This window comes from Rhinopithecus roxellana, chromosome 8 (genome assembly GCF_007565055.1).
Source record: "Rhinopithecus roxellana isolate Shanxi Qingling chromosome 8, ASM756505v1, whole genome shotgun sequence".
Lineage (NCBI taxonomy): Eukaryota > Metazoa > Chordata > Mammalia > Primates > Cercopithecidae > Rhinopithecus > Rhinopithecus roxellana.
Genome location: NC_044556.1, coordinates 14,295,324 through 14,313,325, shown reverse-complemented (window position 1 = coordinate 14,313,325; position 18,002 = coordinate 14,295,324). Strand labels below are relative to the sequence as shown.

The 18,002-nt window shown below is 56.1% G+C and overlaps 1 protein-coding gene across 1 annotated transcript; it reads right to left on the bottom strand.

The window, feature by feature from the left end:
- Window positions 1–876: 876 nt before the first annotated feature.
- TNFAIP8L1 (TNF alpha induced protein 8 like 1) lies at window positions 877–15,860 on the bottom strand. Its single transcript, XM_010367237.2, has 2 exons — window positions 15,750–15,860; window positions 877–1,966 (listed from the first exon to the last, which is right to left on the bottom strand). Exon 2 carries the CDS (start codon window positions 1,961–1,963, stop codon window positions 1,403–1,405), a length of 561 nt encoding a protein of 186 aa, XP_010365539.1. The 5' UTR covers window positions 1,964–1,966; window positions 15,750–15,860; the 3' UTR covers window positions 877–1,402.
- Window positions 15,861–18,002: the final 2,142 nt, after the last annotated feature.

Sequence of the window (18,002 nt, the reverse complement as noted above, 5' to 3'; positions counted from 1 at the left end):
CCTCCCAAAGTGCCGGGAGCCACCACCCTCGGCCCACCACAATAATTTTCTTTTTTTTTTTTTCTGAGATGAAGTCTCACTCTGTCACCTAGGCTGGAGTGCAGTGGTGTGATCTCGGCTCACTGCAAGCTCCACCTCCCGGGTTCATGCCATTCTCCTGCCTCAGCCTCCCGAGAAGCTGGGACTACAGGTACCCTCCACCACGCTTAGCTAATTTTTTTTGTATTTTTAGTAGAGACAGGGTTTCACCGTGTTCACCAAGATGGTCTCGATCTCCTGACCTTGTGATCCGCCCGCCTCGGCCTCCCAAAGTGCTGGGATCACAGGCGTGAGGCACTGCGCCCGGCCTTTTTTTTTTTTGTTTGTTTGTAGATACGGGGGGGGGGGGGTCTCAGCATCTTGCCCAGGCTGGTCTTGAACTCCTGAGCTCAAGCAATCCTCCTGCCTCAGCCTCCCAAAGTGCTGAGATTACAGGAGTGAGCCACTGCACCTGGCGCCAATTCCTCCGCTTTTTTTTTTTTTTTTTTGAGACGGAGTCTTGCTCTGTCACCCAGGCTGGAGTGCAGTGGCACAATCTCGGCTCACTGCAAGCTCCACCTCCTGGTTCAAGCAATGCTCCTGACTCAGCCTCCCCAGTAGCTGGGACTGCAGGCACCCGCCACCACACCTGGCTAATTTTTTGTATTTTTAGTAGAGATGGGGTTTCACCATGTTAGCCAGGATGGTCTCCATCTCCTGACCTCGTGATCCGCCAGCCTCGGCCTCCCAAAGTGCTGGGATGACAGGCATGAGCCACCGGGCCCTGCCCCGAGCCCCCTTTTTTTAAGGACCCCAGTCCTTGAATTGAGGCCCACCCTATTCCAAGATGACATCCTCTGAACTAATCCCATTTGTAATGATCCTATTTCCAAATCAGATCATCTTCTGGTCCTGGGGGTTAGGATGTGAATTTATGGATGGGGCGGGGGGTGCCGCGATTTGCTCCCTAACACTCCTCTTCCCCCAGTTCACCATGTGAACCCCTAGTCCTTGTGTGTGGGGATGAAAATCCCAGGCGAGGTCACCAAGTGGGAAGCAGCAGCTTTTGACTTTTACATCAAGCGACCCAGGGGTCGGCGTGGCCCAGGAGGTACAAACAGGGGTAGAAGGTGGTCCTCAGAGTAGAGCCCCAAATTCCTCTCCCTATTGGGCGGGGGCCAGGAGAAGAGGTGACATCGGTGTCTGAAACAGCTGCTACAGATGGCTCAGCGTCCTCTCAAAGGGGCCAGGTCACCCACCTGTCTGGGGGAGATCCGCCGGAATCCGATTGGGAGAAAAGAGGTGGAAAAAACCCCACAAACCCCACCGCGCCCAGCAGAAGAGCCCCAGAAGGCGCGAGGGGCGCGGCGGGGCCACCCGGGGCTCAGAGACTGCCCTCATCCAGCATCCGGCCCAGGCCCTCGCAGATCCTGCGCAGGTGGGAGCGGTAGGGCTCGGCGGGGCCATAGAGCGCGGCCAGGAAGTCGCAGTCGGCCAGGTGGCCGAACACGTGGTTGATGCGGCCGTGGGACTTGGCGGTCAGGTGGGGGCCCACTGCCTGGTGCAGCAGGTCGCGGCACTCGAGCAGCCCGGCGGCCAGCACGCGCCGGTCGAAGGTGAAGTCCACCTGCTGGAAGCTGACGGCCGTCATGGCCAGGCAGCGCGCCCGGTGGCGGAAGCGCCGCAGCAGCGCCAGCTCCTCCCCGCCCAGCTGGTCCCCGCGCAGCAGCAGCCCCAGCTTCAGGGCCACCTTCACCAGGTTCTTGAGCATCTTCTGGGCCTCCTTGCGGCTGCGTGTGAACTCCCTGGTGGCGCGGTACAGCTCGTCCAGCACCTCGCTGCTGGTGTCATCCACCAGCACGGCCACCACTGCCTTAGATGCCATCTTACTCAAGAGCTTCTTCTGCGCCTGCAGAGCCAGACTCTTGGTGCTGAAGGTGTCCATGGCCTGCGGGGGACAGGGACCAGCCATCAGTTTCGCACGGTTGGGGCACTCACACAGAAGAGGTGACAACACCACAGACCCCAGAGGGCCTAACAGAATGTGTTTCTTTAAAAAGTGTCATGCTGCAGGCCGGGCGCGGTGGCTCAAGCCTGTAATCCCAGCACTTTGGGAGGCGGAGACGGGCGGATCACGAGGTCAGGAGATCGAGACCATCCTGGCTAATACGGTGAAACCCTGTCTCTACTTAAAAATACAAAAAACTAGCCGGGCAACGAGGCGGGCGCCTGTAGTCCCAGCTACTCGGGAGGCTGAGGCAGAAGAATGGAGTAAACCCGGGAGGCGGAGCTTGCAGTCAGCTGAGATCCGGCCACTGCACTCCAGCCTGGGTGGCAGAGCAAGACTCCGTCTCAAAAAAAAAAAAAAAAAAAAGTGTCATGCTGGACACAGTGGCTCACGCCTGTAATCACAACAGTTTGGGAGGCCGAGGCCAGTGGATCGCCTGAGGTCAGGAGTTCGAGACCAGCCTGGCCAACATGGTGAAACCCTGTCTCTACTAAAAATACAAAACTTAGCCAGGCTTGGTGGTGGACGCCCATAATCCCAGCTACCTGGGAGGCTAAGGCAGGAGAATCCCTTGAACCCGGGAGGCAGAGGTTGCAGTGAGCTGAGTCCATGCCACCGCACTCCAGCCTGTAATTCAAGCCTGTGGTTCATGCCTATGGTCCCAGTGCTTTGGGAGGTTAAGGCAGGTGAATTGAGGCCAGAAGTTTGAGACCAGGCTGGGCAACATAGCAAGACCCTAACTCTAAAAAAAAAATCATTTTGTTTTTTATTTAGTACTATTTGATTATTATTATTTTTTTTTTTTTTTTTTTTTTTTTTTTTTGAGACGGAGTCTCGCTCTGTCACCCAGGCTGGAGTGCTGTGGCTGGATCTCAGCTCACTGCAAGCTCCGCCTCCCGGGTTCACGCCATTCTCCTGCCTCAGCCTCCCGGGTAGCTGGGACTACAGGCGCCGCCACCTCGCCCGGCTAGTTTTTTGTAGTTTTTTTTAGTAGAGATGGGGTTTCACCGTGTTAGCCAGGATGGTCTCGATCTCCTGACCTCGTGATCCGCCCGTCTCGGCCTCCCAAAGTGCTGGGATTACAGGCTTGAGCCACCGCGCCCGGCCTATTTGATTATTATTATAAACAAACAGAGAAGGCCCTTCTGAAACCCACTATCTGTAGGGCCTGACACCAGCCCTCAAACCCACCATTTCCTTGCTATAAGCTGAGAAGGGGTTCAAGGTGATCATTACAGGGGGTTCCATTCCATACCCCTAGGTCCAGCTCAACACTCCCCACCCTCACCCCACAGCTCCGTGAGATGGGGTTCCAAGTAAGCCCCAGACTCCAGGCTGTTCAGGGTGGAGGAGCCCGTTACTATGGCAGTGCCTTCAGCCCCACTGCCCCCACAGGGTTTGTTTGTTTATTTATTTATTTTTGAGACGGAGTCTCGCTCTGTCACTCAGGCTGGAGTGCAGTGGCATGATCTCGGCTCACTGCAAGCTCCGCCTCCCAGGCTCACGCCATTCTCCTGCCTCAGCCTCCTTAGTAGCTGGCACTACAGGCGCCCGCCACCATGCCCGGCTAGTTTTTTGTATTTTTAGTGGAGACAGGGGTTTCACCGTGTTAGCCAGGATGGTATCAGTTTCCCGCCCTCGTGATCCGCCCGCCTCGGCCTCCCAAAGTGCTGAGATTACAGGTGGGAGCCACCGCGCCCGGCCCCCACAGGGTTTATCACAGGCATGCCTAAGGCCTTCGACTCCAAGTGAGCCAGGGGGTGATGGGTTCACAGGCAGACATTTGTGGGGTTTCTGGGAAGGCATGGCTCCGATGATTCCTCCAACAGGGAAACACTGACTTGGACAGCCCCGTCCAGGCTGGGGCAGGGGAAGTGGCCAAGGTGAGAGGCCGGCCAGCTCTTGAGGCACAAGAGCCAGGCCTCTGACTGCAGAGCCACCCCCCTGTCCCTGTCTGCTCCTTTTCTCTGTCCACTCTGCCCTGTAGCCTGCCCAATTTCCCCCGGCACTGGAGCTTCCCCCTCCACCCACCTCCTTCCTGCAGCTCCGGCATTCTTCCTAAATCTCAGAGTGGGGCATAGCCCTTACCTGCTGAGAACCAGCTGACAGCTCCCCGAAGCTTCCAGGACCAAGCCCCACACCTCACTTGGAGCCCTGACTCTTCCCTGTGGACCCCAACACCCTAAGACCCTGTCTCCTCCCTGGTGAACTCCTATACATCCGCTAAAGCCCTGGCCCCTAAGCCCCTGCCTCTTCCCAGGTGAACTCCTTCCTATACATCCCCAAAGCCCTGGTCCCGAAGCACCTGCCTCTTCCCTGGTAAACTCCTATACATCCCCATCACTTTGGTCCCCAAGTCTCTGCCTCCTCTGAGTTGCAGGTGTCCCAGGCATCCCCACTGCTCTTCTGCTCCCCGGCTCTGCAGCCCCATTGGTCTGCCTCACCCCAGGCTGCAGGGGAGGTCATGGGCCCGATTCCTTATCCACAGCGTCCCTGAAGACTCCAGAAACATCTGCTGAATGAAGAGGGGAGTGTGAAAGAACTGGGGGAGGAGGGAGGGCCTGAGACCCGCCCCCGGTCTCTCTCACTGCCCCAGGCCCTGCTCAGCCTCCACTCCCACCCCAGCGCCAGGCTGCCAGTCTCGGAATGCCATGTGGGCACCCACCTACCCCAGGAGCCCCCACAAAGCTGGTCTTTGTGTGAGTTCAGACTCTGGGAGAAGTTCCAAACCCTCGGCCGCCCTCTGAGGTCAGGGCAGGCACGGGAATTACTGGATGGGCCACCCCGTCCTCCGACCTCGGTCACCAGACCCTGGCTCTGCGCAGGCCTGGGCCAGAAAAGGGGTACTGTTGACTCAGCGCCACGTGGCAGGCCCTGAGTCAGTGACATATGCCCACTTCATCACCCCCACCGTGTACTAGGCAGGTTGCTTGTTTTGCAGAAGAGACCACAAAGGCTCAGAGAGGCTGAGTCACTTCCCCAAGGCCGCACAGCAATACAGTGACCACTGGCTCCCAATGCCCTTGAACCCCAACTCCCTCTGCCTTCCCCATCTAACACCCTCAACTGGCCCTGAGTCTTAGAGGGCACCCCTGATATTTAGGGCCTGCTCCCAACTCTGGCCTCTGCAGCAAGCAACTTAACAACGTGTCTCAGTTTCCCCATCTGAAATATGGGGACGATCAGAACTAACTTTGTCCTGGGGCAGAAGCTTGTGACCAAACCCTCAATCCCCACTAAGCTGTGAGCTTCCTCTGGAAAGGCTGCAACCAGTGCCTGGAATTCTGCCCTTCGTGCCTCTCAGCTCTGTGAACTTGCAAACCTGGTTCTATCTCAGTGAGATTCCCTGTGCGAAAAAAAAAAAAAGCTGGCTGGGCGCGGTGGCTCACGCCTGTAATCCCAGCACTTTCAGAGGCCGAGGCGGGCAGATCATGAGGTCAGGAGATCCAGAACATCCTAGCTAACACAGTGAAACCCGATCTCTACTAAAAATACAAAAAATTAGCTGGGCGTGGTGGCAGGTGTCTGTAGTCCCAGCTACTCAGGAGGCTGAGGCAGGAGAATTGCTTTGAACCCGGGAGGTAGAGGTTGCAGTGAGCCAAGATTGCACCACTGCACTCCAGCCTGGGCGACAGAGTGAGACTCAGTCTCAAAAAAAAAAAAAAAAAAAAAAGCCACACATGGCTGGGCACGGTGGCTCATATCTGTAATCCCAGTACTTTGAGAGGCCGAGGCGGGTGGATCACTTGAGGTCAGGAGTTTGAGACCAGCCTGGGCAACATGGTGAAACCCCATCTCTACTAAAACTACAAAAAGTAGCCGGGCGTGGTGTGGTGGACTCCTGTAGTCCCAGCTACTTGAGGGACTGAGACAGAAGAATCGCTTGAACCCAGGAGGCATAGGTTGCAGTCGGCTGAGATCATTCCACCGGACTCCAAGCCTGGGCAATGAGAGCGAAACTGTATCGCCAAAAAAAAAAAAAAAAAAGTGTCTGCAGATTTCAAGAGGGAATTCCCGAACCCGTGGGTCCCGTCTCCCCAGTTCACAGATGAACAAACCGAGGGGACTCGAAGAGGACAAGGCCTTTCTCTGCATCTGGGGATGAGGTCCCTGGACCCTATCGGCCCTGGAGCCCACATCTTTCTGCCCATCTCAGGAGCTGTGTGACCCCAGGCAGGGCTGTGCCCCTCTCTGGGCCTTGACTTTCCTATCTACGAGTCGTGAGGCTGGAGAAGTTGATTCCGGAGGGGAGTCAGGCCTGTTTACAGCTTCAGGAAGGGCCTGGGCTCCCCGTCCAAGGCCAACAGGAAGAGGGACGGGGGCAAGCAGCTGTGGCCTCCCTTCCTGACCCCACACTCCGAAGACCATCGGGGCAGCCCCGGGACCTGCTGACACCTGGTGCAGCCCAGCTGCCTGGCCTTCCCCTTCCTCCTCCCTGACCCATTGTTCTGCCAGAAACGCTCCCATCCAGGCAGCCAGACAGGAGGATGACTGCTCTCCCAGGGGAACAGCCGAGGACCAAAATAAACCTGGGTCTTCCTTCCTGCAGGAGGCGGTGTAGCGGCCACATCAGCCCTTACAGGGCAGGGGCCTTCCCAGGGATTGCCTGGGGCCTAGGGGCATCGCCCTCCAAATGCCAGGGCACCCCATCATCGTCACAAGCACACACAGCCCGCTACAGCTTCTGGCATTCGGGTGTTAACACCCATTCAGTGGCTTGACAAGCATCTATGGAGCACCAACTGTCCTGGGGCAGAAAGTTGTGGCCAGACCCCAATGTCCTGAACCAGTGACGTGTGCCTACTCATCATTCTCACCTGGTACTGGCCAGGTGGCCTGTTTTGCAGAAGAGACCACAAAGTCACCGGGGATACAGCAGGTATCAAAACAGATCCCATCCCTGCCTTGCTGCGGCCCTGGCCTTCTAGACCCCAAGCTGCTTCCTCATTACAAAATCATCTGGGCGGGACGAGGTGGCTCACACCTGTAATCCCAACACTTTAAGAGGCCAAGGTGGGAGGATCGCTTGAACTGGGGAGTTCAAGACCAGCCTGGGCAACATAATGAGATCCCATCTCTACAAAAAAAAATTTTTTTAATTAGCCAGGCATGGTGACGCAGGTCTGTGGTCCCAGCTACTCGGGAGGTTGAGAGGGGGAGAATCGCTTCAGCCCAGGAGGTCAAGGCTGCAGTGAGCTATGATCACACCACTGCACTCCAGCCCGAGCAACAGAGCAAGACCCTGTCTCAAAAGTAAAAAAAAAAAATTCCAGGTGCAGTGGCTCACGCCTATAATCCCAGCACTTTGGGAAGCTGAGGTGGCCAGATCACCTGAGGTCAAGAGTCGAGATCAGCCTGGCCAACATGGTGAAATCTTATCTCTACTAAAAATACAAAAAATTAGCCGGGCATAGTGGCAGGCACCTGTAATCCCAGCTACTCTGGAGGCTGAGGCAGGAGGATCATTTGAACCCGGGAGGTGGAGGTTGCAGTGCCAGTGAGCCGAGGTCTCCAGCCTGGGAGATAGAGCGAGACTCTGTCTCAAAAGACCAAAAAAAACAGTCCGACAGCTCCTCAGACATCTAAACACGGAGTTACCATAGGACCCGGCAATTCCACTTTGGGGGATGTACCCAAGAGAAATGCAAGCATACACCACGCAAACACGTGTTCTGCACGTGATGGTTTACAGCAGCACAACCCAGGGTAGCCCGCAAGTGGAGGCAACCCAAATGTCCATATGTCCATTAATGGGTGAATGAATAAACACAGTGAGATCGGTCCAAACAATGGAATGTTCTCTAGCCATAAAAGGAGCAAGGCTCACACACAAGCGCCAGTGTGGATGCACCTTGAGGACATCATTCCCAGTGACAGAAGCCAGACACACAAGGCCACACAGTGTGTGATCCCACTTCTATGAAATGTTCAGGAGAAGATCGGGCATGGTGGCTCATGCCTGTAATCCCAGCACTTTGGGAGGCTGAGGCGAGCAGATCACGAGGTCAGGAGATCCAGACCATCCTGGCTAACACGGTGAAAACCCGTCTCTACTAAAAATACAAAAATTAGCCGGGCATGGTGGCAGGCGCCCGTAGTCCCAGCTACTCGGGAGGCTGAGGCAGGAGAATGGCGTGAACCCGGGAGGCGGTGGAGCTTGCAGTGAGCCGAGATCGCGCCACTGCACTCCAGCCTGCGTGACAGAGTGAGACTCCGTCTCAAAAAAAAAAAAAAAGCTTCCAAATGTCTAAATTGGCCCTCTAAGAAATACCATTGGCCGGATGCAGTAGGTCACACCTGTAATCCCAGCACTTTGGGAGGCTCAGGCGGGTGAATCACCTGAGGTCAGGAATTCGAGACTAGCCTGGCCAACATGGTGAAACCCTGTCTCTACTAAAAATACTAAAATTAGGCTGGGCACGGTGGCTCATGCCTGTAATCCCAGCACTTTGGGAGGCCGAGGCTGGCGGATCACAAGGTCAGGAGATCGAGACCACCCTGGAGAACACAGTGAAACCCCATCTCTACTAAAAATACAAAAAATTAGCCGGGTGTGGTGGCGGGCGCCTGTAATCCCAGCTACTCGGGAGGCTGAGGCCGGAGAATGGCGTGAACCCGGGAGGCGGAGGTATAAGGGAGTTGAGATTGTGCCACTGCACTCCAACCTAGGTGACAAGAGTGAGAGTCCAGTCTCAAAAAAAAAACATTGTGTTCCCCTGCTGGAAGGAGGAGGTGCCAGTAACCAATAAATAGAAACCGACAAGTTAATTTGAGGGAGAGAGATATGGGCCATGGGGGCAGGGGATGAAGGTCAGGGTAACCAGGAGGTCCTCTCTAGGGAGGGGCTGGGCCGGTGGGGCTGGGCCAGTGGAGCCGGACCTGCAATGACAGGGTCTGCGGGAAGATGCTCCAGGCGAAGGGCACAGCCTGTGCAAAGGCCCTGGGGCGGGGCTGTGTCACGCTTGTTACAGGAACGGCCAGGAGACTTCAGCCCTGTCCACAGCCCCTGTCTAGGTCCATCCACAGCGCTGAGGTCTCCCTGCTGTGATCCTAGACAAGGCCCCATGCATGGGGATAGCTTTCCTATCTGCAAAATGGATGACCAGGCACCAACTCCCTGGCTCCCTTGATTATTTCCCTGGTCCCTATATTCTTTCTTTTTTTTGGAAACGGAGTCTCACTCTGTCGCCCAGGCTGGAGTGCAGTGGCGCGATCTCTGCTCACTGCAAGCTCCGCCTCCCGGGTTCACACCATTCTCCTGCCTCAGCCTCCCGAGTAGCTGGGACTACAGACGCCCGCCACCATGCCCGGCTAATTTTTTGTATTTTTAGTAGAGAGGGAGTTTCACCATTCACAGGATGGTCTCCATCTCCTGACCTTGTGATCTGCCCGCCTTGGCTTCACGAAGTGCTGGGATTACAGGCGTGAGCCACTGGGCCCGGCCTTTTTTTTTTTTTTTTTTTTTTTTTGAGACAGAGTCTCACTCTGTCGCCCAGGCTGGAGTGCAGTGGCACCATCTTGGCTCACGGCAACCTTCGCCTCCCGGGTTCAAAAGATTTACCTACCTCAGCCTCCTGAGTAGCTGGGATTACAGGAGCGCGCCACCACGCCTAGCTAATTTTCTTTTTTTTTTTGAGACGGAGTCTCGCTCTGTGGCCCAGGCTGAAGTGCAGTGGCCGGATCTCAGCTCACTACAAGCTCCGCCTCCCAGGTTTACGCCATTCTCCTGCCTCAGCCTCCCGAGTAGCTGGGACTACAGGCACCGCCACCTCGCCCGGCTAGTTTTTTATATTTTTTTTAGTAGAGACGGGGTTTCACCGTGTTAGCCAGGATGATCTTGATCTCCTGACCTTGTGATCCACCCGTCTTGGCCTCCCAAAGTGCTGGGATTACAGGCTTGAGCCACCATGCCCGGCCCTTTTTTTTTTTTTTAATAGAGATGGGCTTTGGCCGTGTCGGCCAGGCTGGTCTCGAACTCCTGGCCTCAAGTGATCCACCCGCCTCGGCCTCCCAAATTGCTGGGATTACAAGTGGGAGCCACCACGCCCAGCCTTAAGTATAAGTTTATATTCTCCCACATTAAATAATGGCTGCGTTTAACAACCAGATAGCAAAATTCCTGAAAACACAGGAGGTGGCTCTCTGGTGAGCTGGCTGCAATTATGTAACAAGTCCCTGCCATCCCCACCCCATCCCATTAATTCTTCATGCCCCTCACAGAGAGCGTCAATAATTGATGGGTCTGCTCAGCAGGGCCACGCCAGCCGCTCCATCTGTCTTGTCACAGCCCCTACTGTGCTCCGGGGGCCGAGGGGGGCCTCAGGCCTCTTCCCACTGAGGCCAGTGATCCCAGGCCTCATCCCACCAACTCCCAGGGTCCCACTGCACCAAGCCCTTTAAGACCCATGACTCACAGGCTGGGCGCGGTGGCTCACGCCTGGAATCCCAGCACTTTGGGAGGCCGAGGTGGGTGGATCACCTCAGGTAGGGAGTTCAAGACCAGCCTGGCCAACATGGTGAAAACCCCATCTCTACTAAAAATACAAAAATTAGCCGAGTGTGTGTGTGTGGCACACACCTGTAATCTCAGCTACACGGGAGGCTGTGTCACGAGAATCGCGGAGGGCGCGATTCTCTGGGGGTGGAGTTTGCAGTGAGTTCCACTTCACTCCAGCCTGAGAAACAGAGTGAGACTCTGTCTCAAACAGAACAAAACAAAAAAATCCATGACTCAGGCCTTGCAAGTCCGTGTCCGTTTTATTTTCATTTATTCTTTTTTTTTTTTTTAAGGCAAGGTCTTACTCTATTGCCCAGGCTGGAGTGCAGTGGTACCATTATAGCTCACTATAGCCTTGACCTCCTGGGCTCAAGTGATCCTCCCACCTCAGCCTCCTGAGTAGCTGGGACTACAGGTATGTACCACCACGCCTGGTTAATTTTTTTTTTTTTTTCCTGTAGAGATGGCGTCTTGCTATGTTGCCCAGGCTAGTCTCGAACTCCTGGGCTCAAGTGATCCTCCCACCTCGGCCTCCCAAAGTGCTGGGATTGCAGGTATGAGCTGCCACACCTGGCCAGTATCCATTTCATTTTATTTTTGTTTTGTTTTTTTGAGACGGGGTTTCGCTCTTGTTGCCCAGGCTGGAGTGCAATGGCGCGATCTCAGCTGACTGCAACCTCTGCCTCCTGGGTTCAAGTTCCTGCCTCAGCCTCCCAAGTAGCTGGGATTACAGGCATGCACCACCACGCCCGGCTAATTTTGTATTTTTAGTAGAGACAGGGTTTCTCCATGTTGGTCAGGCTGGTCTCGAATTCCTGACTTCAGGTGATCCGCCCACCTTAGCCTCCCAAAGTGCTGGGATTACAGGCATGAGCCACCACGACCGGCCAATTTTATTTTTATTTATTTATTTTTTGAGACGGAATCTCGCTCTGTTGCTCAGGCCAGAGTGCAATGTCGCGATCTCAGCCCACTGCAACCTCCACCTCCTGGGTTCAAGCAATTCTCCTGCCTCAGCCTCCCAAATAGCTGGGATTATAGGCACCTGCCACCATGCCTGGCTAATTTTTGTACTTTTAGTAGAGACAGGGTTTTGCCATGTTGGCCAGGCTGGTCTCAAACTCCTGAGCTCAAGCGATCCTCCTGCCTCGGCCTCCCAAAATGCTGGGATTACAGGCGTGAGCTGCCACACTCGGCCAGTGTCCATTTTAGTTATGGCAAAAGAGAGAGGGGAATCTGTTGGCTCAAGTTGGGGGTGTTCTCAAACTGGGTTCCCCAGAACCCTCAGGACCACCGCACGGATGGGCAGGGTCCAGCTGCCTGCTGGGTTGTGGCGGGGAGCCTGGACACTTTCCACTGTGGCCACATTTCCACTGGAGAAAGGGTTCGAGGGCCAAACATGAGTATCAGGTACCCACAGCCCATGGCTCTGCAGAGGAGGGGACAGGCTTGCCTCAGCCCAAGCAATAGCTTCTTACAGTGTAGAGAAGCCTAGGATCACCTGGCAGGAGGTGCATCCAGCCCCTAAATGTATCCCAACGCAACCCACTTCTTCTTCTTTTTTTTTTTTTTTTGAGACAGAGTCTCACTCTTTTGCCCAGGTTGGAGTGCAGTGGCGCGATCTTGGCTCACCGCAACCTCCGCCTCCTGAGTTCAGGTGATTCTCCTGCCTCAGCCTCCTGAGTAGCTGGGATTACAGGCACACACCGCCATCCCTGGCTAATTTTTGTATTTTTAGTAGAGAAGGGGTTTCACCATGTTGGTCAGGCTGGTCTCCAACTCCTGACCTCAGGTGATCAGCCTGCCTCAGCCTCCCAAAGTGCTGGGATTACAGGCATGAGCCACCATGCCTGGCCTAACGCAACCCACTTCTTACCTCCCCCACAGCCTGGTCCCCTCGTCTCCTGGCACCATCTATCCCCATGCCCCCCATCTATCCTTCCTGTAGCAGCCAAAGGGTGCCAGTGAGTACCTGAGTCAGGTTCTATCCTTCCCCTGCCAACCACCCTCCATGGCTCCCACCTCCCTTGGGGTCAAAGTCAGGTGTTCCTGGCAGCCCATAAGAATCTGCACACCGTGCCCTGTCCCCTCCCTGCCCTCTCCTCTACCCTCTCTCCTCCTCCTCACTGCTCCAGCCCCATGGGCGTCCTTGCTGCTCATCCATCATGCCAGGCGTCGTCCTGCCCCAGGACCTTTACACAACCTGTGCCCTCTGCCTGAGCTGCTCTTCCCCCAGGTCTCCACATGGCTGTTTCTTTCTTGTCATCCAGGTCTGGGTTTACATGGCCCCTCCTCAGGAGGCCCTCCCAGATCCCCCGTCTATTTATTTATTTTATGTGTATTTTTTTTTAATTTCTTTTTTTTTTTTTTGAGACGGAGTCTCACACTCTGTCAACCCAGACTGGAGTGCAGTGGTGCGATCTTGGCTCACTGCAACCTCTGCCTCCCGAGTTTAAGCATTTCTCCTGCCTCAGCCTCCTTAGTAACTGGGATTACAGGCGCCCACCACCACGCCCAGCTCATTTTTGTATTTTTAGTAGAGACAGGATTTTGCCCTGTTGGCCAGGCTGGTCTCGAATTCCTGACCTCAGGTGATCCGCCTGCCTCGGCCTCCCAAAGTGCTGGGATTACAGGCGTGAGCCACGGCGCCCAGCCAATTATCTTCTTTTTCTTTAAGACAGGGTCTCACTCCTGTCGTCTAGGCTGGAATGCAGTGGCGTGATCTCGGCTCACTACAGCCTCAGCCTCCCTGGGCGCAGGTGATCCTCCCACCTCAGCCTCCAGAGTGGCTGGGACTATAGGCCCACGCCACCACACCTGGCTAATTTTTTCTTTTTCTTTGTTTTAAGCAGAGACAGGGTTTCACCATGTTGCCCAGGCTGGGAAGTTCTCTAGATGGACCTGCAAGGTTTTGGTTATGGGGAAACTGAGTCAGAGAGGGTCAGGAGCTTATAAAGCAGTGATGTGGCAGAATCAGAATTTGAACCCAGCCTTTAACCTAGCGCAATCCTTTCCCCATCCTAGTCCACGGCACATTTGGGGTTCAAGTCTCCTGTCTCCCAGAGCCCACCCTGGAGGGGAAGGATGGAAGCCTTAGGAAGCTTCTAGAAGCACTGTGTCCTGTAATTCCCTCCTCGGGCCTTTGACAATGTCTTGTTGAATCTCCCCCACCCCTCAAAGCACCCTCCCTCCCCCCGGTTATCTCAGCCCCTTTCCACAAGAAAAAGGAGATGACCAGCCCCATTGGACAGATGGGGAAACTGAGGCCTGGAAGCTGGGAATTTACAGGATCCCAAGAACTCTGCCAGAGGTCCCTGCGTCAAAGCTCGGGCGGGTGTGATTCCGGGGGAGTTGTCTGCTGAGGGGTGTCGGGGGATGCTGGGGAGGGGCAGGCACGCTGTGGAACTGGGCCGTTTCCTCCCTCTCGCTCTGCCTCCTCGCGCCCCTCCCCGTCTGTGACACCTGAGGCTGTACCTGGGCAAGTGTGAGTCATTTTTTAGCGTTGAGGTCTGTCTGGGAGGAGTGTTTCCCCGTCAACGGCTGGAGTTTTGTCCTCAAGGCAGCCTTTCGTGGCCCCATTGGACAGACAGGGACACTGAGGCCTCCGGAACGCACCGTACTGAATTGTCGGGCAATCAAAAGAACCCTCGCCCACCTGGGCTGACCCCTGGAGGAACGGGGATGAGTAAACTGAGGTTCTGGGGGCACCTGACGGTTGGTCCAAGGCCACACATAGGGAGGGGCACACGGCGGGGCCTCAGACCTGCACCCGTCTGCAGAGCCGCTTCCTTCAGGGACCCCCTGGTACCCCACCATCAGAGCAGGATTCAAGTCCCCTCCAGCCCATAGTCCCCCCAGGGGTCTAAGCACTCACCCGCCACCTGTGTCCCAGGCTGCTCCAGCCTCTGGCCAGTTCCCAGTTCACCCAGGTGTTTGTGTGGCTGGAGACAGCCCTTTGTTCACCGTTTCCATAGGTACAGCGTCCCTGAACGGCCCCTCCTCTGCCCCTCCCAGCCCTTGCCAATGCAGGTCCTGGCCGGCCCATACAGGGAGCTTGTTATGTTTCAAAGTTGGCGCCCTCGGACCTGCCGTGGTGGCAGAGGGCATAGCCCATGCAAAGGCCCTGAGGCAGGACCTCGCCTGGGGTGCTGGAGGAACAGGAGGAGGCCAGTGTGACTGGGGCAGAGCCACAGCGAGGGTCAGGGGGGTTATAAGCAGGGCCTGTATTCCTGCATCTGATCCCCCAGCAGTCGTAACTCGGGGAGTTTCGACCCACTCCTGTTTTACAGATGAGGAAACTGAGGCTCAGAAGAATTGAAAAACTGGTTCAAGGTACCATGCGGGTGGCAGAGCTCAAATCCAGATTTATCCAAGCTCCGCCACCACTGGGCTGACCCCGCTGGGACCTCCCGAGGCGTTCACCGCCCCCAGCTGAGCTGGGACTGGCTCAGGAAAGAACCTCTGGTAGCCTGTTTACACCTAGAGCTGCTCCTCCCCCAGCCCTTCCCCCAACCATAGAGAAGGTGCTGGAAAATGCGAGGATGTAGAGAAAACAGATTCTGTCCTGCCTGTGTCCCCACCTCCCTGGCCAAACATTGGAAGCATTGGCCTCTTTCTAGGCCTTAGTTTACCATCCCAGGAAATGGACCTAGTTCGACTTCACAGAAAAGGCCAGGAGGCGACAGATGTCCTTCAGATCACCTGCCAATTACCTTGGCAGCGACGGTCCCAGTTCACAGCTGACAAAACTGAGGCCAAGGCCCCACAGGCCACTTGGGAGTTCGTTAGCGGCCAGTCTGGGTGGGCCTGGGCGGGCCTAGGCCTGGCTCCCCGCCACCGATGCCTGGTTTAGCCAGAAGCTACAGTCATGCCCACCTCCGCATGGCTGGCCCAGCTGCCCACCTCCTGGAATGCCCTCGGGGTTCTGGAATCTGGCCTGAGCACCTGTGGCCCTGCAGTTAAAGGGGGCAGAGTCCACTAGATTCCACGGGGGGGTGGGGGTGCTGGTCCCAAGCAGAGCCCCACGCCAAGGGGGGCAATTGAGACTCAACCTGTCTCTCCCTAACCTATACAGCAAGAGGGACAGAGAGACAGAGGGAAACTGAGGCAGGAATGCAGACGGACAGGCGGAGGGGTGCAGAAGCATTACCGGGCGGGAGAGACAGGGCGGCCAGGTGGCCCCCGGGATGCGCTGAAATAGGGGGCGCCCCGGCACTTCTCGCTCACCTGCTCTCGGAGCAGAGTCCGTGCGTCCAACCGTCGGGGGTCAGTCCAGCCGCCTCCGTGGGCTGGGGCCGTTGCCGCGGCGGTGGGAGCAGCGCCGGAGCGGGGCCGGGGTCGGGGCGGGGCGGCAGTGCGGCCCCGCCCTCCACTTGCCTCGCACCTCGGCAGGCCACGCCCTCCACTCGCCCCGCCCGCACGGACGGGACCGGAGAGTTGCCAGGCATGGGGGGGCGGGCCGAGCGCTTCGGATTAGCCAATGACAGGGCGGGCAATGTACGAAGAGGCCAATGGGAGCAGGGCACTGCGACGGGGGGAGGTGGGGGGAAGGGGCGGAGCCTGGGGCGGGGTCAGGCGGCTCTGGGGGATTCCTCCGGAATCGCGAAGGGGCCCGGATGCGGGGGCGAGGCCGTAGCGGGGGGCGCCGGCCACAGAAAAGGGAAAAGATAAGAGTATGAGGCAGACAGAGAACCTGTGGAGGGAGGCACAGAGGCACCAACGGGAAGAGACCTGAGAGCCAAAAGGCAAAACAGAGCAATCACGTGGTTCTGCACGGGCCCCTTCCTCTTTCTGGGGCTCAGTTTACCCACCTGGGTAATAGGAATTTCGGCAGAAGCATGTTTCTCAAAGTTCAGCCTCGGGGAACCCTTCGCGTCAGAAAGAGTCAATGTAAAAATGCATTGGGCACGGTGGCTCACGCCTGTAGTCCCAGCACTTCGGGAGGCCGAGGCGGGCGGATCACGGGGTCAGGAGATCGACACCATCCCGGCTAACACAGTGAAACCCCGTCTCTACTAAAAATACAATAAATTAGCTGGGCGTGGTAGCGGGCGCCTGTAGTCCCAGCTACTCAGGAGGCTGAGGCAGGAGAATGGCGTAAACCCGGGAGGCGGAGCTTACAGGGAGCTGAGATCGCCTCACTGCACTCCAGCCTGGGCGACAGAGCGTGACCGTCTCAAAAAAAAAAAAAAAAAAAAAAAAATGCAGGTTCCAGCTAGGCGTGGTGCCTCACACCTGGAATCCCAGCACTTTGGGAGGCCAACGCAGGAGGATCCCTTCAGCCCAGGAGTTTGAAACCAGCCCCGGCAACATAGGAAGACCCTGTCTCTACAAAAAACAAACAAACAAAAGAAGTTAAAAATTTTAAAATACAGATTTCTGTGCCACTAGAAGGGATGAATCTAACCCAGTGTTGTGGGGCTATAGATAAATCTTTGGGGTAAGGTGGAGGACGCCTGGAGACACCATCAGAGGATCCCCAGCTCCAGCCTCGATTTCCGTAGGAATGAGCCTGCAGGACACACAGGAGCTTCCCGGCTGCGCAGCGCCAGCTGGGACCCCCAGAAAGGATGCAGCTGTGAGTCCTGGGAACCAGGCCCTGGAGCTACTCCCAGGCCCTCTGCAGCTCCATTTCCGCTCTGCAGCCCCAACTCTGGGTCCGGGTTGCGGCTGGGGCCTAGCGAGCCCATAGCAGCCTCGCTGTTTCTTCCTCCAGGAAGCCAGACAACAAATTGTTGAGGACCTGTTGTGTGTCCTGACCTTCACCCGGGATTCAGGAAGACCGTGGCACAGGCCTCAGGAGGCAAAGTAAGTTAAATATCTCATTGGCCGGGCCCGGTGGCTCTCCCCTGTAATCCTAGCACTTTGGGAGGCCGAGGTGGGTGGATCACCTGAGGTCAGGATTTTGAGACCAGCCTGGCCAACATGATGAAACCCCGTCTCTGCTAAAAATACAAAAATTAGCCGGGTGTGGTGGCACATGCCTGTAATCCCAGCTACTCGGGAGGTTGAGGCAGGAGAATGATGTAAACCCGGGAAGCGGAGGTTGCAGTGAGCTGAGATACGGCCACTGCACTCCAGCCTGGGCGACAGAGCGAGACTCTGCCTCAAAAAAATAAATAAAACATACAAAAATACAAAACAAAAAAAAATTTAGCTGGGCGTGGTGGTGCACGCCTGTAGTCCAAGCCACTTGGGAGGCTGAGGCACAATAATTGCTTGAACCCTAGAGGCCGAGATTGCAGTGAGCTGAGATCGCGGCACTGTACTTCCAGCCTGGGCTGCAAAGCAAGAGTTCATCTCAAAAAATAAAAAATATGAAAAAATTAGCCAGGAGTGATGGTGCATGCCTGTAGTCCCAGCTACTTGGGAGACTGAGGCACGAGAATCACTTGAACCCAGGAGGCAGAGGTTGCAGTGAGCTGAGATCGCGCCACTGCACTCCAGCCTGGGTGACAGAGCGAGACTCTGTTTCGAGAC

Coding starts and splice junctions, on each gene's coding strand:
- TNFAIP8L1 (XM_010367237.2), bottom strand. CDS start 1,963: ATGGACACCTTCAGCACCAAGAGTCTGGCTCTGCAGGCGCAGAAGAAG.